The sequence below is a fragment of the Schistocerca americana genome, chromosome 10 (assembly GCF_021461395.2).
Source record: "Schistocerca americana isolate TAMUIC-IGC-003095 chromosome 10, iqSchAmer2.1, whole genome shotgun sequence".
NCBI lineage: Eukaryota > Metazoa > Arthropoda > Insecta > Orthoptera > Acrididae > Schistocerca > Schistocerca americana.
The window spans coordinates 181423107-181437682 of NC_060128.1; the positions used below are offsets into that span (position 1 = coordinate 181423107).

Sequence of the window (14576 nt, forward strand, 5' to 3'; positions counted from 1 at the left end):
GTCATGAATTGCGCTAAATGTGTTACGATTTTACACTAAAATGTCACGTCCTGCTGTATAAAATCTAACAGCATAAAATCAACGTGACACCGAAATTTCTTGAATTTCACATGAAATGTAGCAAAAACAGTCACACTGTATATTATTTATATGTCAGAAGAACGGTGACGTAAGTTGAGAACCAAAGACAGATTACACATGCTTGAAATATCTAAAGATATAATCACCTATGACTGTCAAAAAAATTACAGAAAATACTTACGATATTATATCAACATATTACGCACACTGTATAAAACTGCACAAAATCGAAGTGAAATCGATATTTTAGAATTTCACTTGAAATATAGCAAGAACAGTCACCACAGCCACACAAGATCTTACGTATACGTCAGGACAATGTAGATGTAAGTCTCCCTCTTATGTACATAAATTAGATGCATAAAAATTAATTACAACATGGTTTGTATAACCCGTGAAAATGAAAATTATGACCACAATATCAGTTATACCTCAATAATTCATAAAATTTAAAAAAAAGTCTAAAACTCCTATAGAACTTAGCACATTGCAAGTCTCAAACCTTGTACACACAGGTACTTGAAAATGGAAATCTTCCGAAACGGCTTTCGTAATAATCATTAAATCTTCTAAGTGGTGATACTGGAACCTTACTTACAAGGTCCTTTCAGGATATGTATTTCAATATAGCCCCAATCATCAAGAAAAATATAAACCGTTTCTTGTGTAATTTTCTGTAACCAGTTCAACGATACATTCGTGCTATTAAGATTATGGTTGTGCTTAACTGAATAAATACAAATAAATGCATATTTTTCCTTGGGAATTTCCTCTCAATTGATTAGGCTTGCGAAGCATATTCGATGGGCTGAGATATTAATTTTATTTGCAGATTTTCGCGCTGTAATTTTCGGTTGTAAACAATGTTGTGGAACTCCCCACGTTAAGCTTACATTCGTTACTTACGAAACCGATATCGGGCATGGCGCTTCGATTTATTACCTCTCTAGCACTACCATCTCTATTCGAAACACGCAGACACTATGCACGTATACCACTGAATGTAGCTGCAGAATTGTGTCATTGTACCACTTGTAGGGTATTTAGGAATTGTTGTGCAGCTACAACACATGTTGGATTAAGTTTATCTGGAAAACACTTTCTGCCAATCTCATCGTGATATGCTTCTCACGTATGCAGTTATTTCAGTTTTTAAGTCACAAAGCGTGCGCAGTCGATTGCGATTGGTACTATAGATTTTGCTGCTCCCCTAAAGACAAAGTCTTGTGGAGTAATTGGCGAGGGAGAGGGCCATAGATTGTTTGATATGACACGTTCTCCAAAAACTCTTCCTAAGGACGCATAGTGTCAACTTGATGAAACCATGAGGCTTAGGGTAGTCTTTAGTTTGCAGCTGAAATAGTGGATCATTAAAGAATAATTTTTACATCTTAAACTTTTATAGTCCTGTCTTCCTCAGTTGCGTGTAATATTACGGTATATTAATAATTTGTACTTATGGACCGTCTGACAGCAACTGAATAAAACACAATTTTAGTGCCATACGCGTTTCGCCTTTATTTTCTGCAAGGCATCATCAGTGGCCTGGAATATGTACATATGTTAGCTATTTTATTTACATTTTTGTCATTGTGCCTATAGGTTATAAACAGTTCTGGTGGTTGGTATTTCCTATTAAGTAGTAATGTTTTGAACTGTACTTACAGGTTGTGTGGATAACTTCCTACATATTACGCTCCTGTTGCATTTTTGTTGTTGTTCTTCTTCTTATGAACGCCAATTTGCGGTTTTTTCCCCATTTCACAACACTATGCACTGAACGCTTGTTTTAAAGCAATGTTGTGGTTTCTGTTGCCGACTGTTAAATGTTTTTGCCAAAGATCGAATGTTATTGCCAAACTTATGTGTGTAACTATTGAAGTATCTGTGGTCTGTTCGTGTATGCATTTGTGTGTGCGTTTGTGTATGTGTATGTGTGTGTGTGTGTGTGTGTGTGTGTGTGTGTGTGTGTGTGTGTTTTGGTGTGATATATATTTTTTTGTGCTGTGTGTGTGTGTGTGTATTTTGGTGTTTATATATTGCTGTGTGTGTGTGTGTGTGTGTGTGTGTGTGTGTGTGTCTCCAGATGATGTGGGGAAGAGTTTTCTTTTTTATTATTATTATTATTTTTTGTTTTATGTTATCATTTCCTTTACTAAGTGTAGTAGGGAGCCTGTGCTGATGTGTGTTTGTTCATTTATCACATGTTTGTTTTCAGCTATGGCTTTCTGGATGTGGAAGTTTTCTTGCATTTGTATAAGATGTTTGTCATGGTTGCTTGTCCTCATTATTTTCATTTCTTGTTCCATGTTTGTAGGATGATGGTTGTAGTGTTTTAAATGCTCTGCAAATGTGGAATGGTTTGTTTCATACTTCCAACATCTGATATGTTCTTTGTATCTTGTTTGAAAATTCCTGCATGTCATGCCTATGTATTCTGCATCACAACTTTGACATTCAAGTTTATATATTCCTGATTGTTGGAATTTGTCTCTCTTGGTAACTGGCTGGCTTAGGTGTGATTGATGGGTTTGCCCAAGCTTATATGCTATTTTGAAACCCTGTCTCTTTAGGATGTTTGCAACTCTGTGTGTTAGTTTATGTGTGTAGGTCATGGTGTACCATCTGGTTCTTTTCTGTGTGGTGTTGTCATTGTGTGTGTTTGTTGAGTGTGTTTGTAAGTTTTCAGCTTGTGAGTTCTTTTGTAATGTGGAACTGTTGTGTTTGTTTTTTATTTGTGTTTTTATTTTTTGATTGAGCTTGTGTACCACATGTGTGTCATACCCGTTGTTCCTAGCTATTTGTACGATTGTACTCATTTCTTGTTCATAGTTTCTCTTGCTGAGTGGGATTCTGTTTAATCTATGTAACATGTGTCTTAGTGCTGCAAGTTTCTGGCTGTGGGGGTGGTTGGATGTGGAATGTATTATTGTGTCTGTGGCTGTTGGTTTTCTAAAGATGTTAAATGTATGTTTACCGTTTTCTTTTTTAATTGTAATGTCAAGAAAATTTATTTGACTTTCTTTTTCTTTTTCAAGTGTGAATTTTATGTTCTGATGAGCTTTGTTTATTTCTGAATGGAGTTCATCTATTTTTTCACTTGGCTCATCTACCAGACAAATAATGTCTTGCAGAAAATAAAGGCGAAACGCGTATGGCACTAAAATTGTGTTTTATTCAGTTGCTGTCAGACGGTCCATAAGCAAAAATTATTAATATACCGTAATAATTTTTACTGTTGTTGGTTTCTTTAAAAAATAAAGTTCCAATAATGTGCCGTCCAGGTATTGCTGCGCATGATTCAGTTTTCTGATCGCGCAATAGTATTTCAAGGACAGTATGAGGGTTCTCCGTCGACCATAATCATACGTTTGGTGTATATCTCTCAATAACAGATGTAAACCATTTACAGTAACGGATTCACTTCTTGTTGTCTGCATCATTCGAGCTTTTATTATTATAATTACCCAATCTTGTAAAGCGAATCAAAGGTGGGTTTTTTTTTTTTTTTTGCAGTGGTACCAGAATGTTCGAGGTTGGACATTTAAATATGGCAGAATTTATAAACAAGTCGAGTGTGAAAAACTAGCTGTTTGATATATGGGAGTTTGATTCGTTAATGAGTCGCTGATGAAGGGGGAAGGGTGGCAGGGTTATTTTTCGCTTACCAGATTATCGCAGTTTGCATTTTGACTTTTTCAATAAACAATAAAACCGACTAATTATGGTTCTGCTTCTTACCCATGAAGATATCACATGCCTAACGTCAAATTTTAACTCATTTGTAAAATAATCTTACTTTTGAAGGTGTTTCATCCGTGTGAATGGGTAGTCACTGCTGAATAGAGGTATTCGATGAACCAACAATCCAGGTAGCACACAAGAATGATAGATTGAAACAGTCCTGTCTGCTGATTCGGTGCTGTCAACTAATGGAGCAGAAAAGTATTGCCTTTATTTATGGACTTTCTTTCATATAATACCAACTCGGCTGCTATGAAATATATTACTACAGCACTATAAAGTATTCTTATCTTACTGCTGGAAAACTACCGCTGCGTTTGCAGCACTACAAAAACAGAGCACATACGGGGTGTACCAACTTACATGGTCAAAACCACGGATACGGGAGTATTTTCTTAACTGGGTTCTTTGAGTTAAGGAAGTAGTGATGAAAATGTTATTTGTGGTTTAATGAGTATTGACAATGTTACACATCAGTTGTCAAATGTGTAATGTATTCACCACAACATGTTTCAGAACTGCGTTATCCCAGTATCAAGTACTGGAAGTTTCTATGCCTTTAGGCACACTCAGAAGTATAAGGCCTGCAGCAAACACGGACTGTCAAAAATAATACTATTCTCGGAACAGCCGGCCGCCGTGGCCGAGCGGTTCTAGGCGCTTCAGTCCCTTTGGGGCTGATGACCTCATATATTAAGACCCATAGTGATTACAGCCATTTGAACCATTTTTTTCTCGGAACACCTCATATTGGCCCATAATACTCTCACAAGGCTCAATAATGTAATCTTAAGTTTAACAGGGACATTTAAACCATTAGACAAATTGTGTTTCTGATACATATTGTCAAAAAAGGTTAACGAATTCAGCACTCAGTCTCGAATCCTATCTGTATTAAATTTCAGCTTCTGAATAGCGGTCTTCAGTGCGTATAAATTGAGAATACGCACTGAAGTCAACGATTCAGTTGCTGAACTCTAGATACGCAACAAAATACAGATTGGATTTGTGCTGGTTGTTGGATACTTTTTATTAATGTACCGTAATACAACCGCTGTACGCATCTGTTCCACTAGAATCAAATTTAATTGATATATACTATTTCCCCTTGTACATAATTTTAAACAACAATTGTATACATAACAATGTGCTGTTTTGTTTTCTGTCTCGCAGTCGATTTTAACAGAAAACCTATATATTACCAAAATTATAATAACCCAAACTTCTTTAGCGAATCAATGTTTTCTGTAGTAGTAACAGAACGCGTAAGGTTGGACATTCAAACATGGCAGAACTGACAGACAGGCAGAACGTTCTCATTGTGGGAAATTTTATATGCTGTTTTACAGGTAGCCTAGAAAGCCATTACGTACATGTACCTCACACTATCCAAAAAAACGAAAAATGTTGAATATTCTAAAGCTTTGTAGTTGTATGGAGTTCAAAAATTAATGATACCTCAAACACAATAAATTAAAACAAAGGGGTCTTCCTCATTCATGTTCTATATGACTTGCTATATTTTCGAGTTGTGTGCCTTCAAGGCTGCATTACGGAAACGAAATCTGCGTCCTGTGACACAATTTTCAAGGACACCCCAGATTAGGACGTGCAACCAATTGCCCCACATATATTTAGCAACTGCGAAACACTGCCGAGTTTGCTAGTATCAAATATAAATTTACGTGTTACGAAGTATTTTCTACAGGTATTTGTCTGAAGTGAAGTCTTGTACAGAGTTGAAACATGGATGACAAGCAGTTCAGGCAAGAAGAGAATAGAAGTTTTCGAAATGAGGTGCTATAAGAGAATAAGTAATGATGAGCTACTGACTACAACTGGAGAGGAAATAAATTTTTGATGCAACTTGACTAAAAGAAGAGATCAGTTTCTAGGACACATCATGGAATCATCAATATTTTAATGGGGGGAAGTGTGCGGGAAGGGGTGTGGGTGGGAGCAGTGTAAAGATTGTAGGATAATCTCAAGCTCTGATACGGTTATAAGGGTGAAACGGTTGTAGGTTGCAGTAGTTATGTAAGGAAAAAGAGGACTCTACAGTATAGGCTAGTATGGCGAATCGTGAATGAGAGACCACAACACAAAAACAACACACCTGCTCTGCTATGCAATTTTTGTTTTGTTTTAGGAGCTGGTCATACACCAAGATTTGATGATTTCCTATCCGTTATACTTTGTTGCAGGTTGTATAACCTTTTACGCCATCACCTTCCACTAACTACAACAAGAGACGAGAACTCAACACAACACAGTTATCGGGCCTCCGACTATCAGGAAAACTCCTCAGATATAGCAGAGTCCTAGAGTCATAGGATAACAGAAAGGACGTGGAGGCTACTGTTTGAGACAATCAACGGTGAGTGTCACAGACTGAGTGATTAGAGGCAGAAAATTTGGGACATATCGAGTGACTGACGTATGTGAAAACTGCTTTCTGCTGCAAAGATACTGAAAAAGCTCTTGGAGTTACAGTGTATCAACAGGTTCCCGTCGCTACTCTGAAACAATTTGTCAGTTTGCAACAAGACGACAAGCTCTGGTTGGGTGTGTAGTGAACACACAGAGTATTTGCTTGTGTGTAAAAATACACCCAACAACAACGCTGAGAGATCAAATTTAAGCAGTGTGGTATTCCTTACATTATTTCCTCGTACCTTGCACGTCACCGGAAGTACTCAACTGACAGTGCCGAATGGAAATATACAGCTAACAACGAATCAATTGAGTATAATCAACTGGGCACTCCTTCGATTACTTCTGCATCCTTAATCATTTACAGGGGAAGTACCGAGCTGAGATTTTTTAGATATCAAGGAAGAACCAGCAGTTCTGGAAAGGAGGATCAGCTTTATCCTTAGCAAAGATCAAGGGTGCTTGGAATTCGATTTGTTATCTGGGCTGTTTCCAAGTGGGTAGGTGGCATCAGTTTTCATACATATACCAGTAGAGGTTCATATCTTGGGACACTTAGTCTTGTTCAGAGTCAGCAGGACTGCATTGTGAAGCTGTCGTTAGGGCTGTGTTCTCCACGTGTGGTCTCCTTCAGCTGGACTAATGCCAGACGATAACTGAATCAGGTGGCAGGTGGTCTCCAGATTGTGGGACATCAGTCGTCAGTGCGACGTAGTGAACTATGGGGGACTTCATGGTGCAGTGTGAGATGTACCACCAGCGGCCACTGCAAACTGGAGAAATACTGTGGGGGTCGTCTGGAGATCAGCTGCAGACTCCAGTTCCAGTCGGCGAGCTCTCAGAGGCTCCACCATCCAGCAGCCTCAGCCAACCGGTGACCTCCTCGGAGCTCAGCGCCATAGAGCTGATGCCCAAGAGGGACTGTGACCCCATAGCGGGCTACGAGACACCAGTGACCACACCCGATGCCAACAGCAGCTCGCCCGATGCTCTCAGGTACGTACTGTCTTTGCTCAGATAGTTGTTGTTGTGGTCTTCAGTCCCGAGACTGGTTTGATGCAGCTCTCCATGCTACTCTATCTTGTGCAAGCCTCTTCATCTCCCAGTACTTAATGCAACCTACATCCTTCTGAATCTGCTTAGTGTATTCATCTCTTGGTCTCCCTCTACGGTATTTACGATCCACGCTGCCCTCCAATACTAAGTTGGTGATCCCTTGATGCCTCAGAATAAGCCCTACCAACCGGTCCCTTCTTCTTGTCAAGTTGTGCCACAAACTCCTCTTCTCCCCAGTTCTATTCAATACCTCCTCATTAGTTATGAGATCTACCCATCTAATCTTGAGCATTCTTCTGTAGCACCACATTTCGAAAGCTTCTATTCTCTTCTCGTCCAAACTATTTATCGTCCACGTTTCACTTCCATACATGGCTACACTCCGTACAAATACTTTCAGAAACGACTTCCTGGCACTTAAATCTATACTCGATGTTAACAAATTTCTCTTCTTCAGAAATGCTTTCCTTGCCATTGCCAGTCTACATTTTATATCCTCTCTGCTGCGACCATCATCAGTTATTTTGCTCCCCAAATAGCAAAACTCCTTTACTACTTTAAGTGTCTCATTTCCTAATCTAATTCCCTCAGCATCACCCGACTTAATTCGACTACATTCCATTATCCTCGTTTTGCTTTTGTTGATGTTCATCTTATATCCTCCTTTCAAGACACTGTCCATTCCATTCAACTGCTCTTCCAAGTCCTTTGCTGACAGAATTACAATGTCATCGGCGAACCTCAAAGTTTTTATTTCTTCTTTTATGCAACATATTATAAAGCCGTTCACAAAGGAAATGAAGCACCCAGAACCGTAGGGGCCCAAAGCACAGACATAAACTTTTGGGAAAAATAGCTGTTTGTGAAAATCAGTTTTGTAGACAAACCACCAGTCTCATGTTTGACTTGTTTCTCACCCACGTTTCAACACCCTTTATTTCCTATAATGAAATAATGAACCCACTTTGCCATGAAATTTTAATTAATATTTAGGACTGGTATTAATAATGTTTATCCACAAAATTTTCATGTGTATGCATTTAGTTTAATTTTTGGTGTTGTGTAGGAAATATTGAATTGTGTCTCTCTCTGACTCGAAGACAGTGGTGGCCTTCCACAAATCCAGTGAAAAATATGTTACTCTAAACAACATTTCATGCAAACCTGTTGACCACTTCATTGTTGTAAAATTTCTGAAATGTTCCTTTTCACCACGAATATTTGGTTCAGAAGCTAGGACGGTATAACTTAAGAGTTCTTGAATCCTCAGCGTCTAGTTATAGAAAGATCACATATCATTTAGCTACAATATAGCAGGTCAGCAACTGGAAGTAGTTAATTCCATAAATTATCTGGAATTCCGCATTAGGAGTGATTTAAAATGGAATGATCATATAAAGTTGATCGTCGGTAAAGCAGATGCCAGACTGAGATTCATTGGAAGAATCCTAAAGAAATACAATCCGAATGCAAAGTAAGTAGGTTACAGTATGCTTGTTCGCCCGGTGCTTGAATACTGCTCGGCAGTGTGGGATCCGTACCAGATAGGGTTGATAGAAGAGATAGAGAAGATCCAACGGAGAGCAGCGCGCTTCGTTACAGGATCATTTAATAATCGCGAAAGCGTTACGGAGATGATAGATAAACTCCAGTGGAAGACTCTGCAGGAGAGACGCTCAGTAGCTCGGTACAGGCTTTTGTCAAAGTTTTGAGAACATACCTTCACCGAGGACTCAAGCAGTATATTGCTCCCTCCTGCGTATATCTCGCGAAGAGACCATGAGGATAAAATCAGAGTGATTAGAGCCCACACAGAGGCATACCGTCAATCCTTCTTTCCACGAACAATACGAGACTGGAGTAGAAGGGAGAGCCGATAGAGGTACTCAAGGTACCCTCCGCCACACACCGTCAGGTGACTTGCGGAGTATGGATGTAGATGTAGATGTGGATGTAGACTGAAATACTGGAACCATGGTACGCGAGGCTACGGTGCAGCGTTTCTTCAAAAGTTTCCAGACTTTATTAAGAAATGAGCATCGGTGTAGATAGTGACCGTTCTCACCGCAATTAAATTTCGTGCCTTGGACCTATATGGAAGTGAGTATGAGAGAAACGGGAGAGACAGCTTTCCGCAAATGTTCATATATTAAATGTAGGGGTACAGCACTGATAAAACTGGTTCACCCTAACATAAACAGATGCCAGAAGCCTGTATGCATGCTAAAATCTCAAAATCGACGACGGTGTGATTTGGCCCTTATGATTCTCAGCATCTTAAATATACTGACAGTAAGAGAATGTGATACACCATGACACACCGAAATTAGTAGAACTTTGTGGAAATGTTCATCTCATAACCGGTACTAAATGAGCTGCATTTATCCATTACCAGAGAACTGGAAGCTATTTTCGTACATTATGTACTCTGGTGCTTGAGTTCAGGATAATTCACATTGTACTTTACATACACAAAGTTCGATCGTTCTGCAATAAATATAATGTGCCATCGGAGGTTGCCACAGATATCGTCACGTTATTATCTTGGGATGTCAGGATGCGCTTCTCACGAATCGTCAACTAGAGCTAAACAATACCACCAGTTGCAAAGTAGGTTAGAAATCAGATTAAGAATGTTGCTCACGCAGCATATGTTTACTTTATCGGGCAACAACAAAGTTATTGACTGTGGATGGTATCGTCAGAATGGAAATAATGAAGTCACTGTAAAAAAGTCATTAATTTTGGCACTTATCTTGAATGGATTCACACGTAGATTTCGTCGAAGTTGTTATGGCTCATCTTGCTGATTCTAGGGTGATTCCACTTTGACTGCTAGACGGTCCAGATCTGTATTTTAGTAATATTTGAAGACCTAACAAATGCGCTTTTCAGGAAATTCTTTAATGATCAAACAATCCCAGATCAGAACAATGATATGATAGAAATAATTTTTGACTTGGTGTTCACGATGCACATTTTTATTAAACTTCTTGTAAATTCACATATACTTCTTCTTAATTGTCACATCATCAAGAAAACAGTTTTGTATCAATCATCATATATTTAATTTCCAATTTAACCAAACACAAGGCTTGACTGTTCTTTTACAAAGCGAAATAACAACTTTTAAACTTCTTGTAAATTCACATATACTTCTTCTTAATTGTCACATCATCAAGAAAACAGTTTTGTATCAATCTTCATATATTTAATTTCCAATTTAACCAAACACAAGGCTTGACTGTTCTTTTACAAAGCGAAATAACAACTTAACTTCTGCAAAGTGAAACAAAGACTGCTCCGTGAGCATTCGCGCCAAAACGGTTACAAGTAAGTCAAAGATTATGACAGTCTCACAGAAATGAATACACACAAGTACCATATCACTGTAACATATCGATACATCGGAGTACCTATACATTAACAAAACCAAATGTGAATATTGTCACAATAAATATGTCTGCTACTTCGCAGAAAAGTAGTACGATATTACTGGTATCGAGAACTGGGGTTGGAGTGCATAAATAAAGAACCATTACAAGCTGCACAGATATATCAGTAAAGAGACGCCCGTTCATGAGTCTTGAAATCAAAGAGACAAGGAAGAGTTAATGAGGACTGAAGTTTAACGTGCTGTTGACAACAGAGGCGTTAGAGAATGAGCAGAAGCTGTATTGGGGAAAAACGAGGAAAGATACGAGCCATGTTGCTTTGAAAGGCACAGTCCCCGCACTTAACTTAGCAATTTAGGGAAACGACGCAAAACATAGTCTGGATGCTCACATCGGAATTTTAAGCACCATCCAAAGCTTTCCCAACTGTCACTAAACTTCCGTTGTCGATTATTGCCCTAGAATATTTTGATCGCTACATTCAACTCCTGCTCATTCATTTGAACGAAAATCTCGCAACACAACTACTTTAAAATATTAACAGATCCGTCTCGCAAATAACTATCACATTCGACTTGCACCATTGCGCAGTTTATACCAAAAGACAAAAATAAAAACTTTGTGGAGGTTAGCACCAGCTCTGTATCCGGATGCTGACAGCTGTTCACCTAGCGTTGGCGCCTTGTAACCTGGTCTGGGTTTCGGCATGCTCGTGGTCGTCATCTTCAGTAGAAACTGGTTGAATGTCTGCAGGTTCAACCAGGGCAGCTCGTCGGCGTACTGGTCACAGGAGGGGCCGGCGTCCCCGGCATCGGTGAGCACCGTCACCCTGGGTTCGCCGAGCATCGATCACCTGTACCTCGGCATCGGAGCCCCCACTACGCTGCTGCCGCCTTTTGCGGATCCACAGGTACGCCCTGCCCAAAGACTTATTGAAGGGATACAAGATAGAAAAATTGTCATAATTATGCATCATACGAATTTCCTTCATTTTAAGGTTCTAAATACTGGACAAGGAAGTTATTGTCTATGAATTATTACTGTGAATCATTTGGGAAAACGAAGAGAAACCCAAATCGAGATAGGTGTATCTGGTAAACAAACCCTGTATCATCTTAAACCAGCAGATTTTCAATGTTCACAGTACGTATCTGTGACTTACAGTTGACAGTAATTAGCAAACGTCTTCTATATTATCTTCATGCGTTCTACCCTGTGTAGGCTGAGAAGGTGATGGAGCAATCTAGACTCAACAGTCCATAGGTCTGTATATGGATCACCTATGATATTTTGGGTTGAAATTTACTGTAAGTGTGGTTATGCACGGCCTGTTAAAATTTCTCCCCATAGTGTTTACACTGCTGGCCTACAACATTGACGAGGTTCTTCACGGTAAATGATGACAGCCAAAACAGTTGCAGGATAAAGATTTATTAAAATTCTTGACCACAGTTTCGGTATGTATAAATATACCTTCATCAAAAGTAAAATACTTAAAATTACATCCTGGAATGGAGATTAATAAAACAATTGTGCCAAAGGCGTCGTCAGTAGTTAAAACATCATCTGAATTTTTTAATTTTATGTATTTTACTCCCGATGAAGGTATATTTATATATACCGAAACCGTGGCCAATCTTTATCCTGCAACTGTTTTGGCTGTCATCATTTACCGTGAAGAATTTCAACAGTTGCTGTTTCAGCCATGTTTAAAATCTCGAAAATTGATGAGGTTCTCTTCAAAGTGTGCGTCCCTTCTTCATAGAACAATTCCTTTGAGCCATGAATCTTGGTATCGCCGTGTTAGGTAATGGATCGACCAATGGAAGTAGTTGAGGACCTTTGAAAGCAGACATACCAATAATCAGCCATATGACTGAAACATCACTTAAACCATGATAAGGTATTCAAATGTTAACACTACAGTTTCAGTGAATCGCTACTCAATAGTTTAATTAAATGAATCTTATGTATTCAAGTAGGTTATGGAGGTAGTTCTGCATGTGCCATGTTGCAAATTGTGTTCATAAACCTGTTTGTTTGTCACTAATAGCATTCAGCTCATACTCAATCCTATCAAAAATCTGTTCTGTAGTGCCGTGGTCACTGTTTTGTGAATATGTCACTGGAAGATTCCTCAGTAAGTTAATTGGAGTGCCATACTAGTTTTGAGGTTGGCCGATGACATTGTAATTCTGTCAGAGACAGCAAAGGACTTGGAAGAGCAGCTGAACGGAATGGACCGTGTCTTGAAAGGAGGATATACGATGAACATCAACAAAAGCAAAACGAGAATAATGGAATGTAGTCGAATTAAATCGGGTGATGATGAGGGAATTAGATTAGGAAATGAGACGCTTGAAGTAGTAAATGAGTTTTGCTATTTGGGGAGCAAAATAACTGATGATGGTCGAAGTAGACAGGATATAAAATGTAGACTGGCAATGGCAAGCAAAGCGTTTCTGAAGAAGAGAAATTTGTTAACATCGAGTATAGATTTAAGTGTCAGGAAGTCGTTTCTGAAAGTATTTGTATGGAGTGTAGCCATGTATGGAAGTGAAACATGGATGATAAATAGTTTAGACAAGAAGAGAATAGAAGCTTTCGAAATGTGGTGCTACAGAAGAATGCTGAAGATTAGATGGGTAGATCACATAACTAATGAGGAGGTATTGAATATAATTGGGGAGAAGAGGAGTTTGTGGCACAACTTGACTAGGAGAAGGGATCAGTTGGTAGGACATGTTCTGAGGCATCATGGGATCACCAATTTAGTATTGGAGGGCAGCGTGGAGGATAAAAATCGTATAGGGAGACCAAGAGATGAATATACTAAACAGATTCAGAAGGATGTAGGTTGCAGTAGCTACTGTTAGATGAAGAACCTCGCAAAGGATAGAGTAGCATGGAGAGCTGCATCAAACCAGTCTCTGGACTGAAGACCACAACAACAACAATTAGCTTCGTGAAATGAGATCACGTATGACACTGACTTACCAATTTTGGGCCGAAAATTTTCTTGCCACTTGCATTGAAGTGCCTGAAACGATAACTGTATAAAGCTCAGTGTATAAATGGTGCTAATTGTGGTGAATTTTCTATTCATCAAAGTAGATGTATTCGTTTTCTTCAGGTTGCAAGGAAGTTGCCATCGAAGTACAGTTCCAGGAACTATCTCAGTTCCTATCTCATCATACCACCATTGCAAGAAGGTAGATTGTCCGTGGGGACACAATTATACATATCAGATACATTATTCCATTCTGTACTACAACCAACAGCCAGCCCATTGCCTGTGAACCAAAACATGACTACTCTCCAAAATACGAGATGCTACATCACTCATTTCCCATCCTATAATTATAAAAAATTATGCTTCTCATTTGCAAGAAAAGAGGATTAGAGCTGAGTCTTATGGTGCTAGGCAAGCTTATAACCTACATAAAAAAAAACAAGTGGTCCTTAAACGGAACCCTGAGGAACACCTCATGTTACAGTGCCCTTGGATCGAAGCATGTATCACATAAAGGAATGTAGGCTCGCTCGACGACTTTAAATGATTATAGCACCTCGGGCTATCAGCTGAGCTGTGGCGCCATGTTACGGCAACATTTCTAGGCGTTTCTTCCTTGTCATTTACGGTTGAGTGCCAGGTTCAGGTCCAGTTTGTCCCCTCATAGCTGATCGACCACATACACCCACTGAATGGGCCAGTCGTATGCCTCTATAAGAGGTGGTAGTGGTGGTGAGCAAGTGAGGGTATCTGGACAGCGAGTCCCTGTACAGCCTTTTCGCCAGCTGCTCCCACCACTTTCACATCAAAGCATTCCTGACGTATCTTGTAGTTTACATTTGAGATCCGCATGA

At 39.2% G+C, this 14576-nt stretch overlaps 1 protein-coding gene across 1 annotated transcript in view; it reads left to right on the forward strand.

The window, feature by feature from the left end:
- The window catches only part of LOC124552369 (flocculation protein FLO11-like), a 106613-nt gene that overhangs the window by 12513 nt on the left and 79524 nt on the right, over positions 1-14576 (forward strand). The window contains exons 2-3 of the mRNA XM_047126634.1: positions 6030-7254; positions 11463-11619. Coding sequence (XP_046982590.1) covers positions 6980-7254; positions 11463-11619 — 432 coding nt within the window. The 5' untranslated portion in view covers positions 6030-6979. The remainder of the gene's footprint in view (positions 1-6029; positions 7255-11462; positions 11620-14576) is intronic.